The 23,246-nt window shown below is 39.5% G+C and overlaps 3 protein-coding genes across 5 annotated transcripts in view; 1 reads left to right on the top strand and 2 right to left on the bottom strand.

Moving 5' to 3' along the window:
- Window positions 1-80: 80 nt before the first annotated feature.
- kcnj15 (potassium inwardly rectifying channel subfamily J member 15) lies at window positions 81-4,662 on the bottom strand. Its single transcript, XM_067494236.1, has 2 exons — window positions 4,483-4,662; window positions 81-3,261 (listed from the first exon to the last, which is right to left on the bottom strand). Exon 2 carries the CDS (start codon window positions 3,191-3,193, stop codon window positions 2,171-2,173), a length of 1,023 nt encoding a protein of 340 aa, XP_067350337.1. The 5' UTR covers window positions 3,194-3,261; window positions 4,483-4,662; the 3' UTR covers window positions 81-2,170.
- Window positions 4,663-5,834: 1,172 nt separating this feature from the next.
- On the bottom strand, window positions 5,835-13,925 carry smg8 (SMG8 nonsense mediated mRNA decay factor). The gene is made up of 5 exons (XM_067494094.1): window positions 11,917-13,925; window positions 10,394-11,297; window positions 9,965-10,110; window positions 8,713-9,594; window positions 5,835-8,389 (listed from the first exon to the last, which is right to left on the bottom strand). The coding sequence occupies exons 1-5, from the start codon at window positions 12,523-12,525 to the stop codon at window positions 8,177-8,179; spliced, it is 2,754 nt and encodes a 917-aa protein (XP_067350195.1). The 5' UTR covers window positions 12,526-13,925; the 3' UTR covers window positions 5,835-8,176.
- A 211-nt stretch (window positions 13,926-14,136) lies between these two features.
- ppm1e (protein phosphatase, Mg2+/Mn2+ dependent, 1E) overlaps window positions 14,137-23,246 on the top strand; it is a 38,398-nt gene continuing 29,288 nt past the window's right edge. Inside the window, exons 1-2 of one of the 3 annotated variants that reach the window (XM_067494096.1) lie at window positions 14,137-14,244; window positions 14,328-14,569. In XM_067494096.1, coding sequence (XP_067350197.1) covers window positions 14,385-14,569 — 185 coding nt within the window. In that variant the 5' untranslated portion in view covers window positions 14,137-14,244; window positions 14,328-14,384. Of the gene's footprint in view, window positions 14,570-23,246 lie in introns of all 3 variants that reach the window. The other 2 variants (XM_067494097.1, XM_067494095.1) reach the window with 2 other exon arrangements.

Genomic DNA, 23,246 nt, shown 5'->3' with positions numbered 1-23,246 from the left:
CACAATCCTTCCAGAATAAAAGCGGGATTTAGTTTGGTCAAACTGGCTTCCGGTCCAAATTCTTCAAAATAAAATCAATATTTCTACAACTCTACACTAAGTGAAGCGCAGACACACAAACTACACAATACAGCATTAACTGAAGGCACCAAATAAAATAAAAACAAATTACATGTTCCCATCACAAGTTTCAGGTGAGTTTTCTGCCTCCAGCAAATATGACTAATTCGTTGATGAAAAAACTCTATATTCTCCACTATACATTGTGCATTTGTAACATTTTGAGATCAGAATATTCACTACACAATTTCTTTCTCAATGTTAATGCACCAGCAACGTTTCTTTATCTGTAGTTTGCTGTGTTGTGAGTTTATGTATTAACTGATGAACATGATATTTGTATTTTAAGATTTTAAGGGTATTTGGTAATGATACAACTCCCTGGTGATAACATCAGTTTACATCTATAAGATGATCTGATCGTTGGAAGTGCAGCTTTTAGATGTATTATCAAGTTAAGCTAATAGTTTTCAAAAGTTTCTGTGCAGATCAAAATGTTACCTCTCTGTTTCTGAAAGTAAAAGATCAGTTGTGCTTTGGTTTGAAAGGTTGTTTTAACCAGATACAATCACCAACAATCAGGTCAAGCTCCTCACTGTTGCCACAACAAGAGCTGGGAAGACAGAGAGACAGTAGATCTGTTGGCTGAACATGTTTTATCCATCAAAGGGCTCGGACCATCTTTCCACCATCTTTCCACTCACTACCTGTGCACTGATGGATCCTTTACTTTTACTCGTTTAATCATCCATTTTATGTATCAACATCACCAGTAGTCCTGCATTCGAGACATGACTCAAATAGGTCTGCGAGAAGAAACGTCAGCAAACTGCCCTTATTAAGCATCAAAGGTAAAAGTATCTTTATACAGACCGACTCCACACTCATTATTCATGCCTGGTACTGAGAGATGTGCAATTCATGTTACAAAGAAAAAACAACAGAATAAAGAAAAATTCACGTACAAAAAAGTGTTCATTTTATTAGCCTCTACCTTATACGCCACCATGTTACGTGTATCGCCAAGCTGGGTGTCCATGTCTATTCAAATTGAGCAAAACTAAACAAGCAAATCTGACATCTGAAGGCATAAAGTCATGAGTGTGTGCGAAATTCAGTAACAATGAAACATCAACATACATAACAGAGGTGAACTTATATGAGCTTCACTCTTAAAAACATTTTGCCTTAAAGAAATACTCTAAAAAATACTTTAAAAATTTGTAACCGACTACAATAATTGAACTTGCAAGGAATATAATTATGTAAAAAAATGCTGACACCAAGATTTTCTTTTGTTTGTTTTTTTACTAGAGCTGCCATGAAAGGGAATAACTGCTTCACTCTTTTATTAGAGTCAGATGAGCAGTTTCATATCAATGTCATCTTTTTACACAAATAACAAAGATGAATGTGTTACCTTTTTCTAACACAAAGACTGTACACAAGGAAAAATTACTAAACTATACAAAATACACTGCCCATCAATTCCAGTGTAAGCTGTAATTTCTATGATCAGCAAACCGAATACACAAAAGCTAGAAATGTCACAGATGTGCTGTTAAATTTTCCTGTTAAGCTACTCATATCCTATTTGTCCCATTTCTCAGCTTAAATGTTTTTGGACAGCGAAGAAAACACCATATATTTTGTTAATTAGTGAGCATTATGATAGTAGGTGGGATTTGTAGTGCTGGACAGGCTATTTGTCACCTAGCTGTCCCCATGTGTCCAGTCATTATGCTGTAACTGTAACTTTATATTTAGCAATCCTACATAGGAAGGGTTTTTTTCATCCAAGTCAATTTCCAAAAATGTCAAACTATTGCCTTACGTGCTGGACTATTGTCAATGTGATTGAACACTGTGAGCTAAATATATATTTTTTGAAAAGTCTGCTATAAAATGTGAGGTACAAAAACAGGATATTACAGTAGTCTGTATTCATTCTGTATATTATATTAGACAATAATATATAATTTATATAATATCAATAAGTCTCAACTTTGTATATGAAATGTTCATATAAGATGTGTTGGAATTTTCATGCCTATGAAAATAACACAATGCAATACAGTATTTCAGCAACAGTAGTAATGATATTTAGCCTCTATTCATTTTTATAGTCCTCCTCAAGTTTTTGCTTCTCTGTTGTGTTACTGAGGTGGGCTGCATCGTTTCTCACTTGAACATTATCAAAAAAGTTGAAATCTGCTACATAACGACCACCTGTGGTGCTGAACAGCACTGGTTTGAACTCATAGCCCCAGAGAATCTCCTGAGGAATATAAGACGTGCGGCTTTGACACGTGGCTGCCGTCGACTCCATTGTGGCATTGAGGGTGACCAGCAGCTCAAACTCTCGGGTGTGGAGGTTTTCTGCATTCAGTCCCGCCAATGGGCTGTGCTCATCCAGAGCATGATAGAAGGTGATTGGCAGGATGAGGAAAGGACACTCTCCGCTGGAGTCCATGTGGAAATCAACAGAGCTCTGGTGCACTTGAGTCTTCTCTCCTTCCTCGGTTATATTTGACTGGAGGAGCTTTCCTGTTAGCTGGCACTGGATCAGAAGGCTCTTCCTCATGTTGGCCACTCGCACCATCAGACACAGCTTGCCTTGGTGTTTGCAGATGACTGCCAACTGGCTGAATTTGATGGTCTCTGCTCGCTTCTTGGGCCGAGCCAGTTTAGCTAGAAAGGCACCAGTGACAAAGATTTCAGCCAGACCAGTGATGACGAGCTGAGCCACCAGAGTGAAGATAGCAAGAGGACATTCCTCTGTGATGTAACGAAAACCATAGCCAATGGTGGTCTGTGACTCCAGAGAGAAGAGGAAGGCCCCAGTCAGGCTCTTCACATTCATCAAGCAGGGCGTGTGGCTGGAGTTCCCACCAGCCTCAAAGTCTCCATTGCCTAAGCCAATGAAGTAAAAGATGACCCCAAAAATGAACCAGGTCATGATGAACGTAGAGGCAAACAGTGTGATTTTGTAGCGCCATTTCATGTCCACCACAGTGGTCCAGATGTCATGCAGGTATAGCCTGACCATGCCTTCAACATTGTCAATCCGCACATTGTTGTGGCCGTCCTTGGAGACAATCCTTCGCTGGACCTCTGTCTTCCTGTTGGCCATGTTGCTCTGGGTCAGTTAAAAGTGACAGTGTCCTCTGAGCTTTTAGTGAGTCATTGCCAATGGAACGACTGACAAAAGACCAAAAACATTCCATTGTTACGGAACTATATTATTCATGCATAAGTGCAATTCAAATCACAGAACTGAAGAAACATTATCTCTGCTCCCTAGTGGGATCTAACCATGCAGATTATTTTTGTTGTATTTGACTGGTTCTTCTCAAGGTGGATGAAATGTAATATGTGGTTTAATATGTGGTCAAGTTGGCAGTAGCAGTGTCATAGTTACTCTGGATAATTCACACTTTTTACCAACAATATATTCACTGCGGAAACAGTTGTGTGTTCGATGTGCTGCTTCCACACAGTCACCTGTCAGTCTCGGAATCAAGCAATCTTATTAAATTTTCCCACTGCTCTTCCCATCTCTTTTATCATTTTCTGGTGTTATTGTTTAGATAGATGTCATTTAATGACATCCTTATAAAATAACTATTGTTATTATATTAATAGAATCCCCTCCACATAAGGGGATTACTGTCTCATAAAATAAAATGTTATAATTTTCTTAAATTTCTACCATAAAGATGCATTTCAACTGCATTGATGTGACGTATAGGCCCAACTAACACCTACCTAACTATTTCACCTTTATGATCCATTAAGGAAACAAAAATTATGTTTTTGATGACCAAATTTCAATTGAACTATTCAAATGTTTCTGATCAAGAAATCGGTAAAGTAAAATACAAAATGGTGACATGGAAACACAAATCCATCTCCTTGCTCTGATAAAAAACAAAACAAAACTGAGACGAGCAAATAGAAATACACATAACTCCTAAACATTTTCAGTGCATTACTCTTTGAAAAAATATAGACTCTATCAATAACCAAAGATGTCCTAAAATGTCCTGAGATACTCTGCAACAAACAATACACAGGAACTCACGTTAAACATAAGAAGTCATTACAGCTGTTAGTTGAATTTAAAAAAATAGAGCAGTGTACGAAATCTCATTCCATAAGATGCAAATGCTCAAGGAAAACACCAATACTGAGTAAGAGTTTTGCTCTAAAAGGGTTAAAAATGTATAGCAGTGCATTGAAAACAAGGACATTAAATTAAATGTCTGCTGTCACAGGTTGCTGTCACGTCTCCTGGTTAATACAAGTTGAAAGTTAACCTTGTAGTAAACCATTGCAGGTGCATGAGAGCATTTATTTCAAAAAAAGGTCATGGGTTGTCTCATAAATGTGAGATGTATGTATTATATGTATTATACTCACATTCTTTTGTTCAGCGTTGTTGTGTTGCCGTCACTTGTCACACACAGTCTGAAAGTTGAAGCTGTTCAGTGTTCAGTTCAGTGTCTTCTTTCCCCTATTGTACTGACTTGTGAGGGCTGAACTTTGGCACAGTGATAATCAGGGTAAGACAGAGATGAGAGACAAAGCCAAGCTGCAAACTCTGATCTAAATGTGGGTTGGCTTTTATTCTGCCACCTCCCCTACCTATCCACAGGTGAGAACAGCAAACCTGAAAGCTTATGGTTTACTTTTCTCCTTTTATGTTTGCTGTGGCTTTACACACGCACCCAGATTTACTGCTTCCAGTGTCTAATAATTCCCTGTAATGCATTAGAAATTCTTGGGAACCTCTTGATATCAATACAAATAATGGTTGTGCTAAGTTCTGGTCTGATGTTATAACCACAAACTAGAATAAAATAAAATAAAATGTGAGTGTGTGCTCCCAGCTGAAATGCTGAAGTTGAAACAATTTCAGTATCTTAACAGGGTGAATATAAGTAGCTTTTGCAATATCTGTGTGAATGACGTTCATGTTGACCTTGTTTTAATGCTGGCTTTTCTAATAACTCACAAGCTTTGTTGTAACATTTAATGCCAGACTGTTCAATCGTGAAAGCTGCAGTGTGTGAGATATGCTCACTGTAAACTGCTTTTACCAGAACTTCGTGTTCGGAGAAGAAGCAGACTACAGTATGAATTTGTCCATACTGCATTTAGGTGTAACTGGGGATAAAGCAATGGTTAATCATATTGTTTTCTCACATGTAAAGTCTCTTTCCTGGTCCTAGAATAAAATGGTAAATGTTAAATAGTCTGTGCTTATATAGTGCTTACTGAGCACTTTACAATGCTGCTGATCAGAAACAGTTTGTCTTTAATCATCAATACCAGTGATATTGAAATGCAGGAGTCTTGTTACAGCAACAGAAGAAATATATTTAAAAGCTTATTAGATTCCTAAGACAGTATCTTATACAACTCTGGAAAGTTATCACAGATACAGTTTTTTAATCTTTTGTCAAAAATATCATGATGTAGAAATATAGCCTTTAGTAGTTAATCTACCCAGAATGTGTGTACTCAGATTTCTTTTTTCAACTTATCTTTTTGTTGTTCAACTCCGCCATCTTTAAGAGGGTCGCATTGCTTCATGTAGTAGTCAGCATTATGATCGGAACTCTGCCTTGGGCTACATGCAAAACTACACCCATAACCAGAAACAATGGACAGACATCATTGGTAAACTGTTTCGTTGTATTGTATTAATACACAGATGCAAAGATACTATCAAAACTCAGGACAAATGTAAGATGTAGGATGACAAGAGAAACATTGTAAATACATTCACTGGCTTTATGTACTTCCATTAATTCAACATGGTTTACACTTTTAAAGACTCTTTTAATTATAACTATAATGCAACACGTGTTATTTTTCCCTCCAAAGTGTATCATAATTGAGGAAATTTACTACCCAAGTTTAGCTAATCATGAGAATCCGGCTACATAACACTAAGTTTACATTTGGTCTGAACAATAGTCTGTTGTTAATCCCTAAAGACAAGAACAGCTGCCACCATCACTAATGTAAGTTTCTCTCCACATTATAGTTTTGTCCAGGTCCTTGCATGGAGGCCGCATCCACAAAAATAACAAAATAGCAGTTTAGGTTTTGTGAGCAGTAAAGTGAAGCTGCAGTTTAGGAAAGGTTGATGCACAAGGGGAAACAGAATGAAGTGTACGTGATGAAAGAAGCCTGATAAGTGGTAGTTCTGAAAAGGGCAATGCAAGATAAAATGTGAGGGGTCATTTGAAATGTAAGCAGCAACAGGCGCTAAAGTGTCGATTGAGGTGAAAGTATTATGTGAAGAGTTTGAAAAGTCAGAAGAGCTGAAAGCAATTTCACTGAGACTGTAAAATACAAAACTCATTTGAACTGAGAATGGTAGAAGCAGTTCAAAGTGATTGGCACTAAGAAGACTGTAGTACTGACTTAAATGAATATGTCAGTTCCAAGTACAGAAGTCACACAATCAACACACAACTATTAAAATACTTGGTCTCTAACTTTAAGACCTTGAAACACGCTCCTGAGTTTTGTTATTAACCATATTATTATTACCATTAGTACATTCTTGAGGGTTGAGTTCGTGTGTGTGTGTGTGTGTGTGTGTCTGTGTGTGTCACTAAAGCCCCTTTTCCCTGCAGGAGCTTCCCATAACCTGAACTTGAAGGACAAAGGTGTTCAGTTTTCTGTCATGTTGGTCACTGTTTACTTGAGGACATGACTGAGATGACCAGTATTTTACATAGTGATATCTCTGTTTTCAGCATTAAAGCTTTTAACCTGTGAGGTTTAGCTAAATGGAGGGAAATATGGATAGAAGGCCCTGCTAAATGCTTAATACAGAATAAACGATTACAGTAAAATCAATGAAACCACCTTGGTATCTGGGAGGGTGAAATTAAGGTATATCAAAAATTTAGTGCAAGTGCAAGTTGGATTTGTTCATGAAGTGTTTTTTTTTTTATTGGACTGTCTCAAAATATAGGAAACAAAGAAATAATGAAAGAAGCCTACAGCTTGTGTGCAAATGTTTTCAAAGTACATACGTCATTGTTAATTGTAATCTCAAATGCTTCTTAGCCACTGAAAATGGATGTACTGATTATGTGGGTCTAAAGTTATGCCATAGAAGGTGTTTTATAATTAATTACAACATTTCAATTCAAGCTGCATAAAGCATAAATTATGAACTGCACTGAATTAAAAAAAAAACAAGAAAAAAAAAAGAAATAGAATATGTGTAGTCTAAAAGACAAAGGCTCATATCCATCTTATTGTCTGGAAATGCAGGGTTTACTTCAGTCTTGGCTTTAAAAATTAGGAATCCTTCACAATTGTTATTATTGTCTGGAAATGCAGGGTTTAGCTTCAGTCTTGGCTTTAAAAATTAGGAATCCTTCACAATTGTTATTATTGTCTGGAAATGCAGGGTTTAGCTTCAGTCTTGGCTTTAAAAATTAGCTGCTGTCTCCAGGAGAAAATGAAGCAAACCAGCCCCATCTAGTGAACAACATGTTTAATGCAGTGCATGATGCTTTTAAATCTTAAAACTTTATTAGACCCATATTAACTTTGAGTGCGGATGAAAGTGTTCCCTTCCTTATCTAATACCTCTGATATGTTGTACCATGAAAGACAGTAATAGAAAAGTTATTTTTATTCACAAAAAAAAATATTCCAAACCAGTGGGCGGTGCTTTGGATATCCTTATTTAGGTAGCAAGGAGTACTCAGTGTTTCAGTAGGATCTGTGTTTGCTGTGTTACTTTTCAGACACTGCACATGAAGCGGAATAAACTTTAGTTCTGCTGACGGGTATTTCTCAGATTTGTTCTTTGTAAAACATGAGAAGGGCATGTGCCAAATGGTTGTTCCATGACACATAATACAACATTCTAGGACTTATGACTTAATGTCAAATGATCATAATAAAGAAAGTCATTGTTGAATCATTGTCATCATTGCCCTATGGTGCCTGGTAATTCTTTAGAATTAAGCTCTAAAAAGGTCAAAATTAACAGGACTAAATCTGTGGGGACAGTGAATTGCACGAGGTGTAAACAAATAAGTCTGGGTCCTTGAAGGTATGATTGCTGATATAAGGTTCACTGTGGTGCAGAATTAGCACTGGTGGCCCTCAGGATGCCTCGTAGCACCTTGTAGTTGTTGAGGGGTTGGTTTTCTTTGGGGGGGTAACAGGGGCCCCGATCTGTTGCATATGAATAAGGGAATCGCAGGACCCAAAGACCGTCAGGTGGCAACATTATATCTGTCTTTTCTGGATGGAAAATTGGACAGGGAGGAGGACCAGGCTGTATCTGAAAACACACAAACACAATATTGTGAGACTTCATGCCTAATTTCTAATAGAAGTACTTTCATTCATGCATTTCCATCCACAGCTGCACAAATTATTTAACCCCCATTGACAATTTGGTATTTGGAGAAATTTCACCGAAAGATCAACAAACAAGAACAATTTAAATAGCTCAAGCTAATATTAAAAGTTGTTCCTAATAAGTAAACACAACCGCATTTTGTAATGACTACTGTGGTTCAAATATAACTTTCAGTCTATGGATCCATTATCCATAAATTTTACTATAGACCTGGCCAAACACACCTGGAACCATTAATTTACCTGCGGGTTGAGGGTAATCTCCAGCGGAGCATCAGGCACCACAATAAAAAGGCGAGTTAGCTGGGCAAAGTGAGGCTTCAGGCCACGGCCCTGAGAAGGAGAAGGTATGTAAAGCGGCATGTCTGTGTTTAACACCCTGGTGGCGGGGTCTTTGGCGCCTCCTGGCCCCATCACCTTCACTATTTTATCAGGCCCAGAGCTAATGAAGCGCCTTCCCCTACTGTCTTCATACTCAAATCCCACAAAGACTCGAGTCATATCATCTCTTCTGCGACTTCTACCAAGCCCTCCGGTGCTCCCTCTCTTTCCCACAGTCTTATTGGGGGCTGGCCATGAAGACGTGCCTCCATTCAGAGGCTCCGTCAATCCCGTATTGTCCTCTGACCGAGAGCGAATCACCAAATCCCACGGCAAGAGGAAGGAAGAGCCAGGTAGGAAACCTGGTTGTTCCAGACCAGTGTGGCAGTTGTATAACTTTGCTGGGCCCAGTTTGACCAGTGACCAGCTGGAGAACTTGGGAAGCAGGCCTTTGGGGCAACCAGAGTGCATCATACCAGGGAGGTACTCCACAGTGGAGGGCTGTCGATCTACGAGGCTTGGCCTCTTTTGTTGGACTTGAGTTTCAGCTCCTTCTCCATCCCCATAGGGTCCCAGGCTGTCTGTGGACTGACCAAGACTGAGAGCCAGACTGAGACTTGTGTCCCCCGGTGTGTGGCTCTGGGCTGTGCTCGGTTCCTTAAGCTTCTCTGCATCAGCAGACCCTGAGGCCTCAGATGGCAGGCGTGGAGCTTGGTTGCAGGCTGGGGCTGGGTCTGGAGTGCTGGGCTGGAACACGGGAAACTCAATCCTCTCCAGCTTTGCACAGCATTTCTCTTCTATCATCTATTCAACAAGAGAAGAAAATATAGAAAATAGATGTAACAAAGTGGTGGGAAAACCAATATTTGATGTAGAATTGGGCAATGTGACTATCAGGAGGTAAAGAAGTCGCCCATCAATCCCAGGGTTGGTTATTCGATCCCCACCTCTTCCCGTCTATAGTGTCAGGGGAGCACATCGCAAGCGTGTGAATGCAAGCAGTAGAGAAAATCCACAGAATAATGTGCGAGTGAAACGAGTGACAGGTGATCTCCATTAAGTGTAGCAGCAGTAAGCATATCACAGCAGTAAGGGCTTGGCAACAACACAATAAACATGATATGTATTTATGTGAGCCAAGCAGCTGTTGTGTGGTCCTCAGACGGAGACTGACCTGGTAGAAGTCATAATTAGCAGCTTGGATGTCAAACGGATCCTCACGTGGAGCCTGTTTCCTGCCACAGTTACAGGAGCTGGTCGAGCGCCCTCTGCTGTTGTGGTTCAGAATGGGTGGGTTACAATCCATGTCTGGCTTCTCTCCTATAGAATCACACATCAACATTAACACAAATAAATACTGTATTTGTAGTTGTTCAGCTTCTCTGCAGTGTTACACTTTTAGTTACCAGTCAAAATATATTTTTGTCCTGTTGATAATTAATGAATCTTTGTGTATGTATCTGAAGCTGACTGAAATGTCACTTAATACACAGAGATTCCTTTTTGCAGAATATTTCTGTATCATACACCTTGTATTTTCCATTCACTGTGTTTCTCTCCTGATCAGCCGAGATGTAGTGTAGGTAAAGATAAGAGTGTTCACCTGGCTGAGGCAGCAGGTGGAACTTGTGAACACAGTGTTGGTCTGTCAGGCTTCTTTCTTCACACAGCTGGTGGCCGTTGCTCCAGAATTTGTAGCAGTCCTCATGAAGCTGCATTGCATAGCGCTGGAAAGCCACGCCACGAGCATGCTGGCTGTACACCCGCAGAGCCTGCGCCAGCTGATTTTTGTGCACTGTAGTGGTGTAGTTATGGGGAAGGTTGGACTGGTAGGCGCTGTGTGCTAGTGGGAGAGCTTTCTGACACCTGTTCTCAGAGAACTTTGTGTCTGCATCAAGAAAGCCCTCCAAGACTTTCAGCTGGCTTTGGACTTTTGTGGATAAATCAGCTAGTTCTTCATCTGTGTTGCAAATTAAAACTTGGTACAGTCTAGAGGCGACCTGGATCCATTTGGAATAAGTTGGCAGCTCAAAATGTGAAGGCTGTGGGTTGCGGCCAACGCTGTCATCAAAGCCTTTCTTGGTCAACACCAACTCTACATGCTGCCAGAGGAATTCTTTCAAGCTGCAGTCCACCAACTGACCACTCATAGGCATGCTGAGAGAGTCTCCACTGCAGCTGGACTGCCGAGCAGAACGCCGCATCTGCTGATAACGCCTCGGTCCTGACACTACTGGGGTGGAGTCTTGGTCGCCTAAGATGCAGTTGGAACGTAACTGACCAAGCAAGGTACCCACAGGGTCCTCGTCTGCTGCTGGTATCACATACACAAATGCTTGGTTGGCAGGCACTGTGAACAAGCAGTTGCTACTTTGGTTGGTCAGGACCCTACTTTTACGGAAGATACGGTAAATTTGGTCTTCCAGGGCATGCTGCAACCTTCTCCTGGGAGAGTGCTTTTTGGGCTTGTCAGGGTTTCCTCCAGACTCTGGTCCATTTGCAGAAACCTTTAAAATAACAACAGGTGTCATTTAATGCCATGGGAAAATCTTGAATATGTATAGTTCAAAAGACTATCAACAAAAGGCCAGGTTGTGGTCAGGGCTCTCAATCAAAAGAATAGTCTCGACAGTAGTCTCCCACGTAAGTCGAGTTGAACCACATCATAAATCATACACTGTACGCTAATATTCTATTCCATATTTAATATTTCTTTCTCCTCAATAGTTATTTCTAGCTCTGTGTATTATTTTGTTGACATTTATATGTTCCATTTTTAATTAATAGCGGTTATTTGTAATTCAAATTAACATTAAGTCTTGGTTGTTTTGCAACTATTTGTGGTAGTTTTCGGTCATTTTGTCATTATGTCTTTTTCGTTTCCTTAGGATTATGCATCTCTGTAGTCATGCTAAATCTCTTCATTGTAGCTTTGTGATCATTTTCTCCTGTAACTGGTTTCGAGTCTGCCCGTTTGTTTCATTTGGCAAAAACTGTCTGTAAGATGCCCCTTTGCCCGTTGCTTGGTTAAAAGTTTTATACGTATAAAAGAGTTGCAATGTGTGCAATTGCAACTGTGCAATGATGCTCGTAATTATTTTAAAAGGACTTAATTAAAAACAAGACCTTCAGAGTGCCGTTCATCTGGAAGACGAAGAGCAGACGTGGGGGGCATGGGCGACAGTTCACCTTCCACTCCTTAGACACCGGGCATTCCTTGATGGCAGCTCGGATCAGAGGCAGGACTTTCTGTCGCAGGGCGTCCAGGGCTCTGAAGAGCCGGTCGTAGGTAACATCAAAAGTTTGGTTAGGGTGGACGAGCAAGAGGACGTGGCACACGGAGAACATATATAGCAGATGGAGGCAGTGCTTCCTGTCCAGTCCTTTCCAGAACTCGTGAGCGTCGGAGTGGCCGGTGCTGCAAGTCAGAGACTGACAGGCCCGCAGCAGCTGCCGGCTATCGCAGAAGGAGGACAGCAGCAGGTACAGGACTCGGTTCTCTTGGTTGTAAAAAGCTTGGATGTGGCTGTCCGCTGTGCCGCCGTCCTCCGCTCCGTCGAACAGCGAGAAGATGTGTTTGTCCGCGAGAGTGTTGATTAAAGACTCCTTCAGCAGTCCCGGCTTCATGTTGCTTTTACCGAAAATACCAACAACACATAAACCATCATCCCGGTAAGCAACATCTTCCAGGAGGTCTGACTGAAGCAGAGCCTCCATGCTCACAGGCAAAGCCATTTTTGCTTCCGCCAAAGTCAAGGGACGAAAAACAATGATGCACCTATTTCCGGGTTTTTGAACTAAAATGTCCGAGTAGATACAACATACTGTTTACAGTTCCCGTTTTGTTAACGTCATACTTTTTCATTTCAATCATCAGAGGTAGATTTAATTGAGTAAAATTAGCTATTTCACATTGTGAAAATCCATTACGTGATATATATAATTGCTTAGAGTTGTGGCATCAAAGGTTGATATTAATGCTATGATATTCTCTCACACCAACTACAAAGATATTTAAAAACTGTTGATGGCTAGAGAAGGAGAAAGAGAGTTTAAGCGGGATGGCATTGACGGAGGGTGTAGTACCAGAATGCATCATTTAATTAAGTAGCTGGAGTTTAGCAATTTGATTTTGTATTTTTGAAATTGTATTTAATTGCATATTATTTATTTAATGTTGCATAAATCTACCAGGAGACTGCAGAAACTACAGAAATGTACCATTTTTAAAAGTTTTTTTTTATTGTGCTGTTTTTTTCCGAAGTGCCAAAATTAATGTTATTTTAAAAATCTAAAAACACTCAACAGTCCTTTGAATATCCACACTTATATGTATAGAATTTTGCTGTTCTCACAGTGTTATTACGTAACTACTCCAAACAGTTGGTCTGTATGAAGAAACCAAATTGATAATGCTGTTGTGAAATTCTGGAAGAACACGTTATGTGTCCATCCAGATATAGTTTTTAGGAAATCACAGGTGTAAAGGGTTGTTATTTAGTTGCAGTCCTGCAATCCTACTTTTATTTAATGAGGAATATATTATAATTGAAGTTTTATATTCGATTTTCTGTAGGATACTATAAAATAATCCTATTGTTTTACAGAACTAAAATAAAACTTGTAAAGAAGGCAAACCTAGTACTGTAGCCTAATCTTATAAAAATTCCCATTGTTAAAAATTGACCCATGATTTATATAATATATATTTTTTATCAATTGTAATTAATTGTATTTCATCATACAACAACCTTAGAAAAACAATGTTTGCATGACTGCAAGTGCTGTTCAATGATTCTCAGTCACAGAAGCTTTTGACAGCACCTGTTCACATTAAGTTTAGGTTTTAAAAAGGTTGTTCTGTCAATAGATAGTATTTTCAATATAAATTGCAACTTTTAAAACACAAACTATTAAAATATTTACCTTTGTGTCATAAAAATTAACTACACAATATACAGTAACATAAAAAGTCTCTAATTAGAAGCTGAGCCTATTTTGTAAACCACCTATTACATATAGTAGTGTTAATTCCCAAGACTTGGAGGTAGGTAGAGTACTGATCAGTTAAGGTGTAGTAGAGGTTGGTTATGCATCAAATCTCATCATCGACTGGATGAGAATTGGGTGGAGGCGACGTTTTGATCGAGGTGAGGAGAAACCTTTCTGTGGGGAAACAGACTTCACTTGCTCCACAATCTAACATTAACCTTTCCACAGAGGTCTCATACGTCAGAGGACAGGAGACAGCGCAACGTGCGCGCTCGTGACATCGTTACTTTGACGTCACCACCCGCTGATCATCTGAAATCCCTGATAACGCGGTGCGCGCTCGCGCTCAGCTCTGAATGGGGGCTCAGTCCAGCTTCTGACAGCTCATCCGCTTGTGTTACCGTAGGCTAGTCCGGTCCGCTGTTTTCAGACACACCTGTAGTGAACGAGCCTGCTTCTCCGGTAGTACACATTAATTCGGGTAGTCTGCTCGTGCGCTGAAAGCAAAACTATCTTGGTTAGTGTACTGACTTTCTTCTTCTTAGACCGGCAAGTTAGTGTACTGACGGGCGGAGCTGTCTCTGTCTGTCCAGGAATGAGAAATGATGGCCAGCTCTGCAGCAGAGGAGAAAACCTTCCGACGGTTCTTGGAGCTCTTTCTTCGGGAGATGAAATTGCCTCTGCAGGAGAGCGACCCGCTGCCGATGCGCCCCTTGACGGACCTGCTGTCAGTGGACGAGGTGGAGGGGGAATGCCTCGACCTGTGTCTCCAACACCTCTACAAATAGTTAAGTGTCCACTTTCTGTCTTGACATGTGCTTATTTCCGTGTGTGTCACAGTGTAACAGTCAACAGTCACAGGTTTTGGCTTTCAATGCGTTGTGGAGAGCTAAGGTGAACGGGCTGCGACCCTCGCTGGTTCCACAACAGATAGCACTGACAGCCCGTGGGCTGCTTGTCAGGATGCCGTCAACCTGCTTCATGCCATTGCTGGGTGTGTCCAGGACAGTGTCTTTAAGTGAAACGTTATGAGGAATTGAAGTAAAAGCAGAAGTTAAAAGCTGACACGCATCGGCGCTGCCTCGACGAGCTTTATTATCTATGCATAGGCTGTTGTGCATTGGCATTTCGTGCCACACATTTACGCCAGCGGTGACAGAGCTGGAGGTCTACAAAAGGTGAACCCCTGGTTTTGCGTAACAAAACGACGTCATCATTGTGTAGGAGGAGGACGCCATCGAGATCACTGCTGAGCGTATCTTTACGCAGGCTAAAAATAACCTCAGCAGTTACGTTATTAGCCACAGTCGTTAGTCTGATCTTTACGCTCTAAAATCCAAGATGCGGATGAACTGGTACAGACTGAAATTCGATGTCTTGGAAATATTTGTAGTTCGGTAAAATACTCAAACCTTCCAATGACAGCCGTGTTTCTCGGTTTTATTCTTCTAAAAAGGCTGCAAATGAAAGTAGAACATTGTATTGAATATATTTCATCATATATATATATATATATATATATATATATATATATATATATATATATATATATATATATATATATATATATATATATATATATATATATAATGAATGTGACTGCTACATTTGTGAACAGTGTCTCTCAGTTAGGAGATCTGTAGTAAAATGTTAAAGGAACGTGTATATATATATATATATATATATATATATATATCCAGGTGGGTGTAGCTTTATATATGAACACAATTTATTTTCCTGAAATATGATGCTCAAAGTAATGCACACATACACTTTATTTCACAGCCTCTTAAAGACATGGACAAACTTTGCAGAAAGACTGTAACTGATATTACCTCTGCCCTCAGTTCGGCTGCCTGGCCTGGTTTTGAATCCTAAATAGATGCAGAAACTGTGCTGAGAAGAAAAGAGTGGGAGCACTGATCTAGGGCAATAACTGGCAAGGGGACTGCTGCATGAATGTATGTCTGTAAATGACTTTGCACACACACCCTATAGCGTCTATAAGTCTCAGAAGGTCAGTCTGCCCTCCAGCAGTGAAAGTGAGCACACTGGAGGATGGAGATAGCAAAATTTTTAAACACCTGATGCCTTCAGGTGTTAGAATAAAAATTGAATGGATGAAATGGGAAACAGGATGACGTTGGATGTGACTGCCACATTTGTGAACAGTGTGTCTGAGTTATTAGAGCTGTAGTAAAATGTTAAAGGAACACGTTCACAAAGACACAAAGATAACCCTAAATCGTGTGTGCTGCATGGCCTTAACATTCAAAATGTTCAAAAACACGCATTCCAACATCTCAAAAAATGAACACCTTGTTTATTGGTTTCATGCTAGCAAAAATGTAAATGTTTGGTTTTAGGAGGAGTCACTATTGTTGCTGCTGTTTCCTGATGAACACTGTCAGCCCAGTCCAGAGACTCTAGTGTAGTGCGGAGTTACCAGATACAGTCTCTGTACAAGCTGAATGACAGCAAACCTGGCACCTCATAGCCACTAACCTGTTTTAGCTCCAAAGCAGGAAGAGCCAGGTTAGTCATTTCTCCATTACCTTCAATCTTAATTACTGTGGATAAGTTCTACATGGTTATTATCTTAAGCTGAACTCACCATGTCCTGACTCCAACTTTAATAAAGCACAGACATGGGGCTAAATTACATTTTCATCTCAATCATACTCTAACGCTTGTCTGAGCTGCCTGCAGAGAGAGTGTGAGCATCATTATCATCACCTACAGTTTTTCACTATGAACCCCTCAAGGACAGCAGAAAGTGGAACCCCTATCCAGGAGTCAGAAGTACCTACTGTTCAGCAATACGATGATGTGTACTGAGATAACATTTGCTATACCATTTTTATTAGACACATTTTATTAGAGTAACATTTACATTTGACATTTACATTTAGTCATTTAGCAGACTCCTTCATCCAAAGCGACTTACAAGTGAGGTACAGGGAAAGCAAAAATCTACGTCAAGGAGAGAACAGCAAAGTGAAGTCCGATCAGAAAAGGGTTTACATTTCATGAGATGCAAGTTTTTTTTCAGCAGTTTTTTGAATATTTGGTGTGCTGAGCATGCAGAGTTTGGTAGCTTGTTCCACCATCATGGGATCACTGCTAGGTATTTTATTCACAAAATTAACCAGCTTAATTGTGTTTTCTGAAAATTCTGTTATGCTATAATGCTATAAAATGAACTACCCATCCATGACAGATTTTTATAATCAAAGTAGCTCCATCATCCAAGTGCCAATCAGTTCTATTAGTGAATTCACATGTTACCATGATAAATACATTTTTCATACTCTAAACACATTTTGTTGAAAACATGTAAATACATTTACTTAAGTTCTATGCAGGACCTTTGGGTTAAAATGAAGAATATTAGTGTGCTAGTAAGACATCTCAGTGTTTCTCTCACCATTGGAAAATACAAAAAGTTCCTAAAAAGGTTTTTAACAGCTCTCCTTCTGACAACTAAACGCCTTCTGATGTTGAATAATGCTAAAACATGGCACAAACAATCATGATGGCTGGGTGCTGTCATTTGTTAGTTTACAGCTTTCTAAAGCACACGAGACCAGTCATGTTCGTGTGTGATTCCTAATGTTAGTGTGGCTGCTGCTCCTGTCCCGGTTTGGCTGAAAGCTCAAGTTGTCACAATCATTCAAATGGAGCCCATTCAATCTGGCTTTGTAAAGCAGCCATTAGCCAAACTAACAAAAATAACTGCACCTCACCGCCAAAGCTTGCCTTGTAAAATATCTCTCTGTCTCTCTCTTCTCGCCGGGTTGGTGTGTTATACATTTGGCTTGATGGAGCTGATGAATCACTTGTTGGCACCTCTACATGGACCAGTTTGTCTTGGGAGACCCAACAAAAGAACTAGTGCTTCCAGCTGCTAACACATTTTTATTGCTTTGTGCAGACCGCTGACAGCATTTTTTAGCTGGTACTTTGTTATGAGATGCTAGAGGTCCAAGGTTTACCAAACTCATGGTGAAGAATCATCTCCTGAAGAACATGAATATTCCAGACTGTAATTTCATGAAATGGCCAAAAACATACTGTATGTTTATGTGCATGGAACAAAGCTGTGTAGTATTTCTGACAGACAGTTTGAGTCAGAAGTAGTGGGTAGAACATGTACACAGGATGAATAGATGGGTCAACAAAGCCATTCACATAGATCACGGTTTTCTATTACACTAATCAGTGTTGGTTCTTTAGCCAAGATTGCTTTGAGCCTTAAACAAACCCGTCATCAAATATGCAACTGAGATATGTAACCAAAATGATTAAAGTAATTACTTTAACCCAAACCATGTTTCCTCAATCGTATACACAATTTGAATGACTTATTGTGCCTGTATTTACTACTTTGATTATAGCAATATATAAAATAATAATATGAAAACAAGGTGACGGTCTGAAAAGGTACACGTAGTGATAAACCTACAGAACACCTGCAGTTTTCATTGTTTCATTCATTGTTTAGCTGTCTAGCCTGCACTTCTCCTGCCCTCATAGCATAGGGTCTTTACACAGCGGGACGCTGTTTTAATTGAAAAACTCTACAATCTCAGAGCTCCAGCACCAAACACTGAACAGAAAGAGGAACAGAGTGGCAGCTAAGGAGCTAGAATTTGTTATTGCAGGTTTACCCATGAAGATACTGCAAACCACATGTCCTTAAATCTAACTATGTGATTTTGTGCCTTAGCCTAAACAAAACTACTAAAGCAATATAGTATCAATATATTGTAATGTCATCTTGTCAATATCTCATCAGAAAATGCTTAAATTGCATGTATTTTGGAGGCCATGTTCTAGAGGGCCTGAACCAATCAAACAGTTTGTCATTTATTTTAAAGGACTTATTTGACATTTTGACAGTATATTTTATGTCCACCTGACCAGTCGATCGGGATGTTGCGCCCTGGTCTCTAAGATTGACAGAACAAACAACTCGAGTGAAAGAAGCTGCAGAATTTTATTCCATCACATTACCAGCTGATCTCCCATATTTCTGTGTGCTTTTAAGTGTTTTACTATGTAATATGAGTCGCTGCAGTATTTCGCAAGAGTCAAACCTGCAGACTCCTTCTCTGGTACAGGAGTAAAGGGAAACAAAGATCATGTATCAACTCTCATTCAGAGCTGAGACACTATCTCGGTTATTCTTGCATTAACATTGCCTGCTGTACAGTACACAGTGAAAATGTACAATGTGACAAGAACTTGATGTGTGTGTTTGTTTGACATTTCTTTGCATCATATATACCAGTTGTCATGGTAACATCCAGGCGTCATTGAAATAAGAAAAATGGCTTTTTGTAGTCAGGCTGAATACAGCAGCAGCAGGCATGTTTCAGTCTTTATATATGGCAGGTAGACAACACCAGAGCCACTGCAAGATAACCTGCAAACTTAATTCTCAGTGATTCATGGGTAATTTAGTTGCAGTTTTTGAAGCAGAGCTATAGTATATGCATTTGTGTGGTGGCCAGCATCCTACATGGCTGTCTACTGTAGCTGTGCTGTGAGTGTAATGATAGTTGGAGGCAACAGCTCTGGTGATTCATCCCAACGTGTCATTAGTTTGTCTCTGGGTTGAACAGCTAATAATAGACTTCTGCAAGTAGAGAGATCCCCTCTGTGTGTGAGTGTGTGTTAATAGGGGGTGGGTGAAGCACTTGGTGTGCTAGAACGAGTCTGGGGGTGTGGACTGTGTGTGTGTGTGTGTGTGTGTTTGTATGCCAATTAGGTTTTAATCCATTTTCCTCCAGGCAGCTGGGAGTCACATCTGAAAAGAAGAGGATGCAGTCTACTTACCCTATGCACTGTGATTTAGTGTACTGTGTGTGTGTGTGGAGGGTTCACTCCAAAGTACTCCATTTAAATGTATGTTGCTGTAGGAATAAAACTAGCTGAGATATTAAAGTATGGCACATTTAGATTGTAGATGTCTGTAACCATATCAGGTATGTACAGCAAGAAAGATATTGCCAAGGGGGGTCCTGTCAAAGTGGTTGTGTGTTGAAGACACAGCTATTTAATCCTAGTTAAATTAAATAAAGTCTCCAAAGCTTAAAATTTCAACAGGATTTGCAAAATATGCATTTGCAAAAGCTAATGCCAGTTATATTTTCTGCTGCACCAGCAACAAACATTAAGGAAACAATGGAAAGTAAAAGTCAAAAGCATTTTGTCATTAAAAGCAAGAAGTTATTATAATTATAATAATAACAACCACAACAAAAACAATTATTAATATTATCTTGCTTTTTTGCTTTCTGAGAAGTGTACTGACAGGTGAGCCACCACCTTACATATACCTTGCTATCTTGGTATTGCATGTGATGATATAAAGAATTTAACAAATAATAAACTGCATTGCTGCATTGTTACCGTCTCTACACAGCATTTCCACATCTGCTCTTTGAGTGTTGTACGCAAGCACTTTGGCAATGAATAACTTCCACATTCACACACACCCTATATCTGTTGAAGGGAGACGACTCTTGATTGTTACTATTCCAAACATTTGCCTGCTAAAAGGCCCAGGAGCCAGTTGGAAATAATTAGCCAAAGGCCTTGTATGTTTTCATTAATTTCTTATTGTAATAAGTTTTTAGCAGTGATAACATAACACAATTATTTGGATACTATTAGAGGTTAAGGACAGAACTTAGATTACTTTTTATAAATTCCCTCTGTGGAGTTTGTAGTTTATAACCTGTCATTGTATTATACCATACTCCTGTGTGTGTGTATTGGCAGGTGTAAATGCAAGTGTTACTATGTTCAAATACATTTTTAAAGGACAGTATTATGGACGCAAATAATTTGGCCGCCAAGCAGTATCCTTGTGCTGCTGGTGCCGAGTGGGGCACTAATAGTGAATTCACATCATATTGTTTCATTTGTAATTAATAGCAGAACTCAATTTGAACTCGTAATTAAGAGAACCCCCCAACTTCCCCAAGTATCTGTTTTTTGTACGAGTGGATCTAGGTTTGTTTGGGTTTTTTTTTGTTTATTTCACGTACGTACAGGATGTGGCCAATGCGATTCACATCCTGGTTTCACGCTATTATTTTCTAAATCATTAGCAACAGTAATGTGCCAAGAAGGGCATGCATTCAACAATAGGAGATGCATTCAGCCCCTGTGTGAGTCAAAGATGGGTTTGGGTGAGAAACACTGCGAAAGATTATTCAACAACAACTAAATCATCTTGGTGGCATATAGAGTTACGATGATTTGCAGATCAGCCTAGGACGTTTATGGATCGTGGCATTCCTCAGTCTGTTGATTTGAATTCAAATGTAATGTACAATACATCTCATGCACAATTTTAAAATTGCAGAGTATAAAAGCACTTCAACAGTAGTGTGATATCACTGTCTGTACTGATTGCTGATGACTTGAAGAGGGGGAGTGAAATGACCCTCCACACACACACATGCACACATATGCACACATGCTGAGAGCTGATAGATCGTAATTGAGGGGAGAGCCTTTCTAGACCTCATTAAACAGAAATGTCTCCCACAGCTGTAAAGAACTAGGGGGCACATCCGGCTTCCTCCAGAACACATGATGTACTCGAGTATGTACACACACACACACACACACAATAACACACACAGACACCATTAGAAGAGTAGGCGGTGTTAGAAGAGCTCCTTGTGATGGGTGTATTAAAGAATAAACCACAGTGTACAACTGCAGCATCATCAGTGACTGTGGTGTTGTATTGATAGAGCTGCTGTGGATATGCATTTACCATCTTATATTACAATTATCCACGTTCTTTTTTTTGGCCCCCATGTTTTTCCTTCCCTATTTTAGAAGATGATCCCAATGTGTTTCCGCAGACTGTTTTTTAAATATAAATGATGTCTCCTTTTTATTAAGAAGCACGGACACACATGTTGTGTCGCAGCTTGGCATGTAGAAACTGAACTGATCATATGCAGAGTCACTATCGCCAGTGACTGAAGCAGTAGGATTTAGCAGTGGAGCTTATTCGTGACTAAGCTAACAGTGTGTGCATTCACATAGTAGTGGACTGGTAAAAAAAAAAAATCGTCTCTAAGTAGGAAATAAAGTGAATGTATTGCATAGTTAGTGACACCAAATTTTGTCAACAAATGAAACAGTGAATGGAATTAGCAAAACTATATTTTAATTTCCACTTCTAGTAATTAGACTGAGTTAGTGTTCAACCTAAGGCTGGGAACATTTGTTATTTTTTACCAAAAATATACTTTTCCCTTTTTTTTTAAGATTTAACAGAAAACAAAATCACCTTGATGTTTGACTCCCAAATGCTCCTAAATAATTTTTCTACTGCCCACTTACACTGTTTAAATCAACATTAAGATCGTGTCTTCTGGTCTTGTTCAAGGACAGGCTTGCTTTGTTTGGAACAAGCAAACCTCTCAAGGGCTTTATTAATGAGGACTTCCCTCAGGCCATCCAGCAGAAGTAGGATGCTGCACAGGAGAAAGGAAATACTGCAAATACAGACGTGTATAGCATCATTAACGTCCACCTGCCCACATACTCACATATCATTCCCACTCTCTAGGGGCTATTTCCACATGTAAATGGTACTTCTTAAATCTAGTGAGCTTTTCAGCTTTAGTAAAAGAGACCAATCCGTACAGAATAAAGACAGTTTAATTAATGAGCAATAAATACATCTCAGGAAGTAAAATAGTATAAGATCTGATCACAAATGAAAATGTTCTCTACAAGCTAACGCGGATTAATAATAAATGTGTACTAATTGATAAATGCGTACTAATTAATGAAAAATAACTAAATAGGCATAAAAGATCATGTTTGTCCTTCTACCCAATAATCACAGCCACTAACAACGTCTGTGTTTTAGCCAGCTTTTAAGTCCTTCAGTAATTAAGGTCAAATCTCAGCAGGCAGCTTTTGTTTAAACTGCATTGTGTTTCTTTGATGTGTTTGATTTCTGTGGAGTAAAGTAAAAAGAGGGAATACACATACAGGCCTCTGGCTTTATGAGTAATAGGCTGGGGACTGCGTTGTCTCCTATGAACAATCCTTTGTAATTTGGAGAAGTCCAACATGCCTCAGTTACAGAGAAACATGTTTTATCACTCAAATCCCTCTGGAATTATAATCGTGTCCAATGTCCCATTTGTGCACCACTTGAAACTGTCATTATTTATAATTCTGTTGTGATCACAGATGGTCTAATGTAGGAGAACACTGTAGTAATGCAGAAGACTAATTCACAAAGAGATCGTTAAAGGTGTGTGGGGTGACTTTTGTAAAGTGTTGAAGAAAACAGTTCCAGCAGATAAATGATCAAATTGTGAGTAAAGCTCAAATGATACTTTATATGATCTAAGTTTTATGTCACAGGTCTCAAACAGATCCAATTCGGACGTGTGACAGACTTGCCTGAAATT

The sequence above is a fragment of the Channa argus genome, chromosome 24 (genome assembly GCF_033026475.1).
Source record: "Channa argus isolate prfri chromosome 24, Channa argus male v1.0, whole genome shotgun sequence".
Lineage (NCBI taxonomy): Eukaryota > Metazoa > Chordata > Actinopteri > Anabantiformes > Channidae > Channa > Channa argus.
Note: the sequence above shows the minus strand (reverse complement) of the source record. Positions and strands in the feature narration are given on the sequence as shown.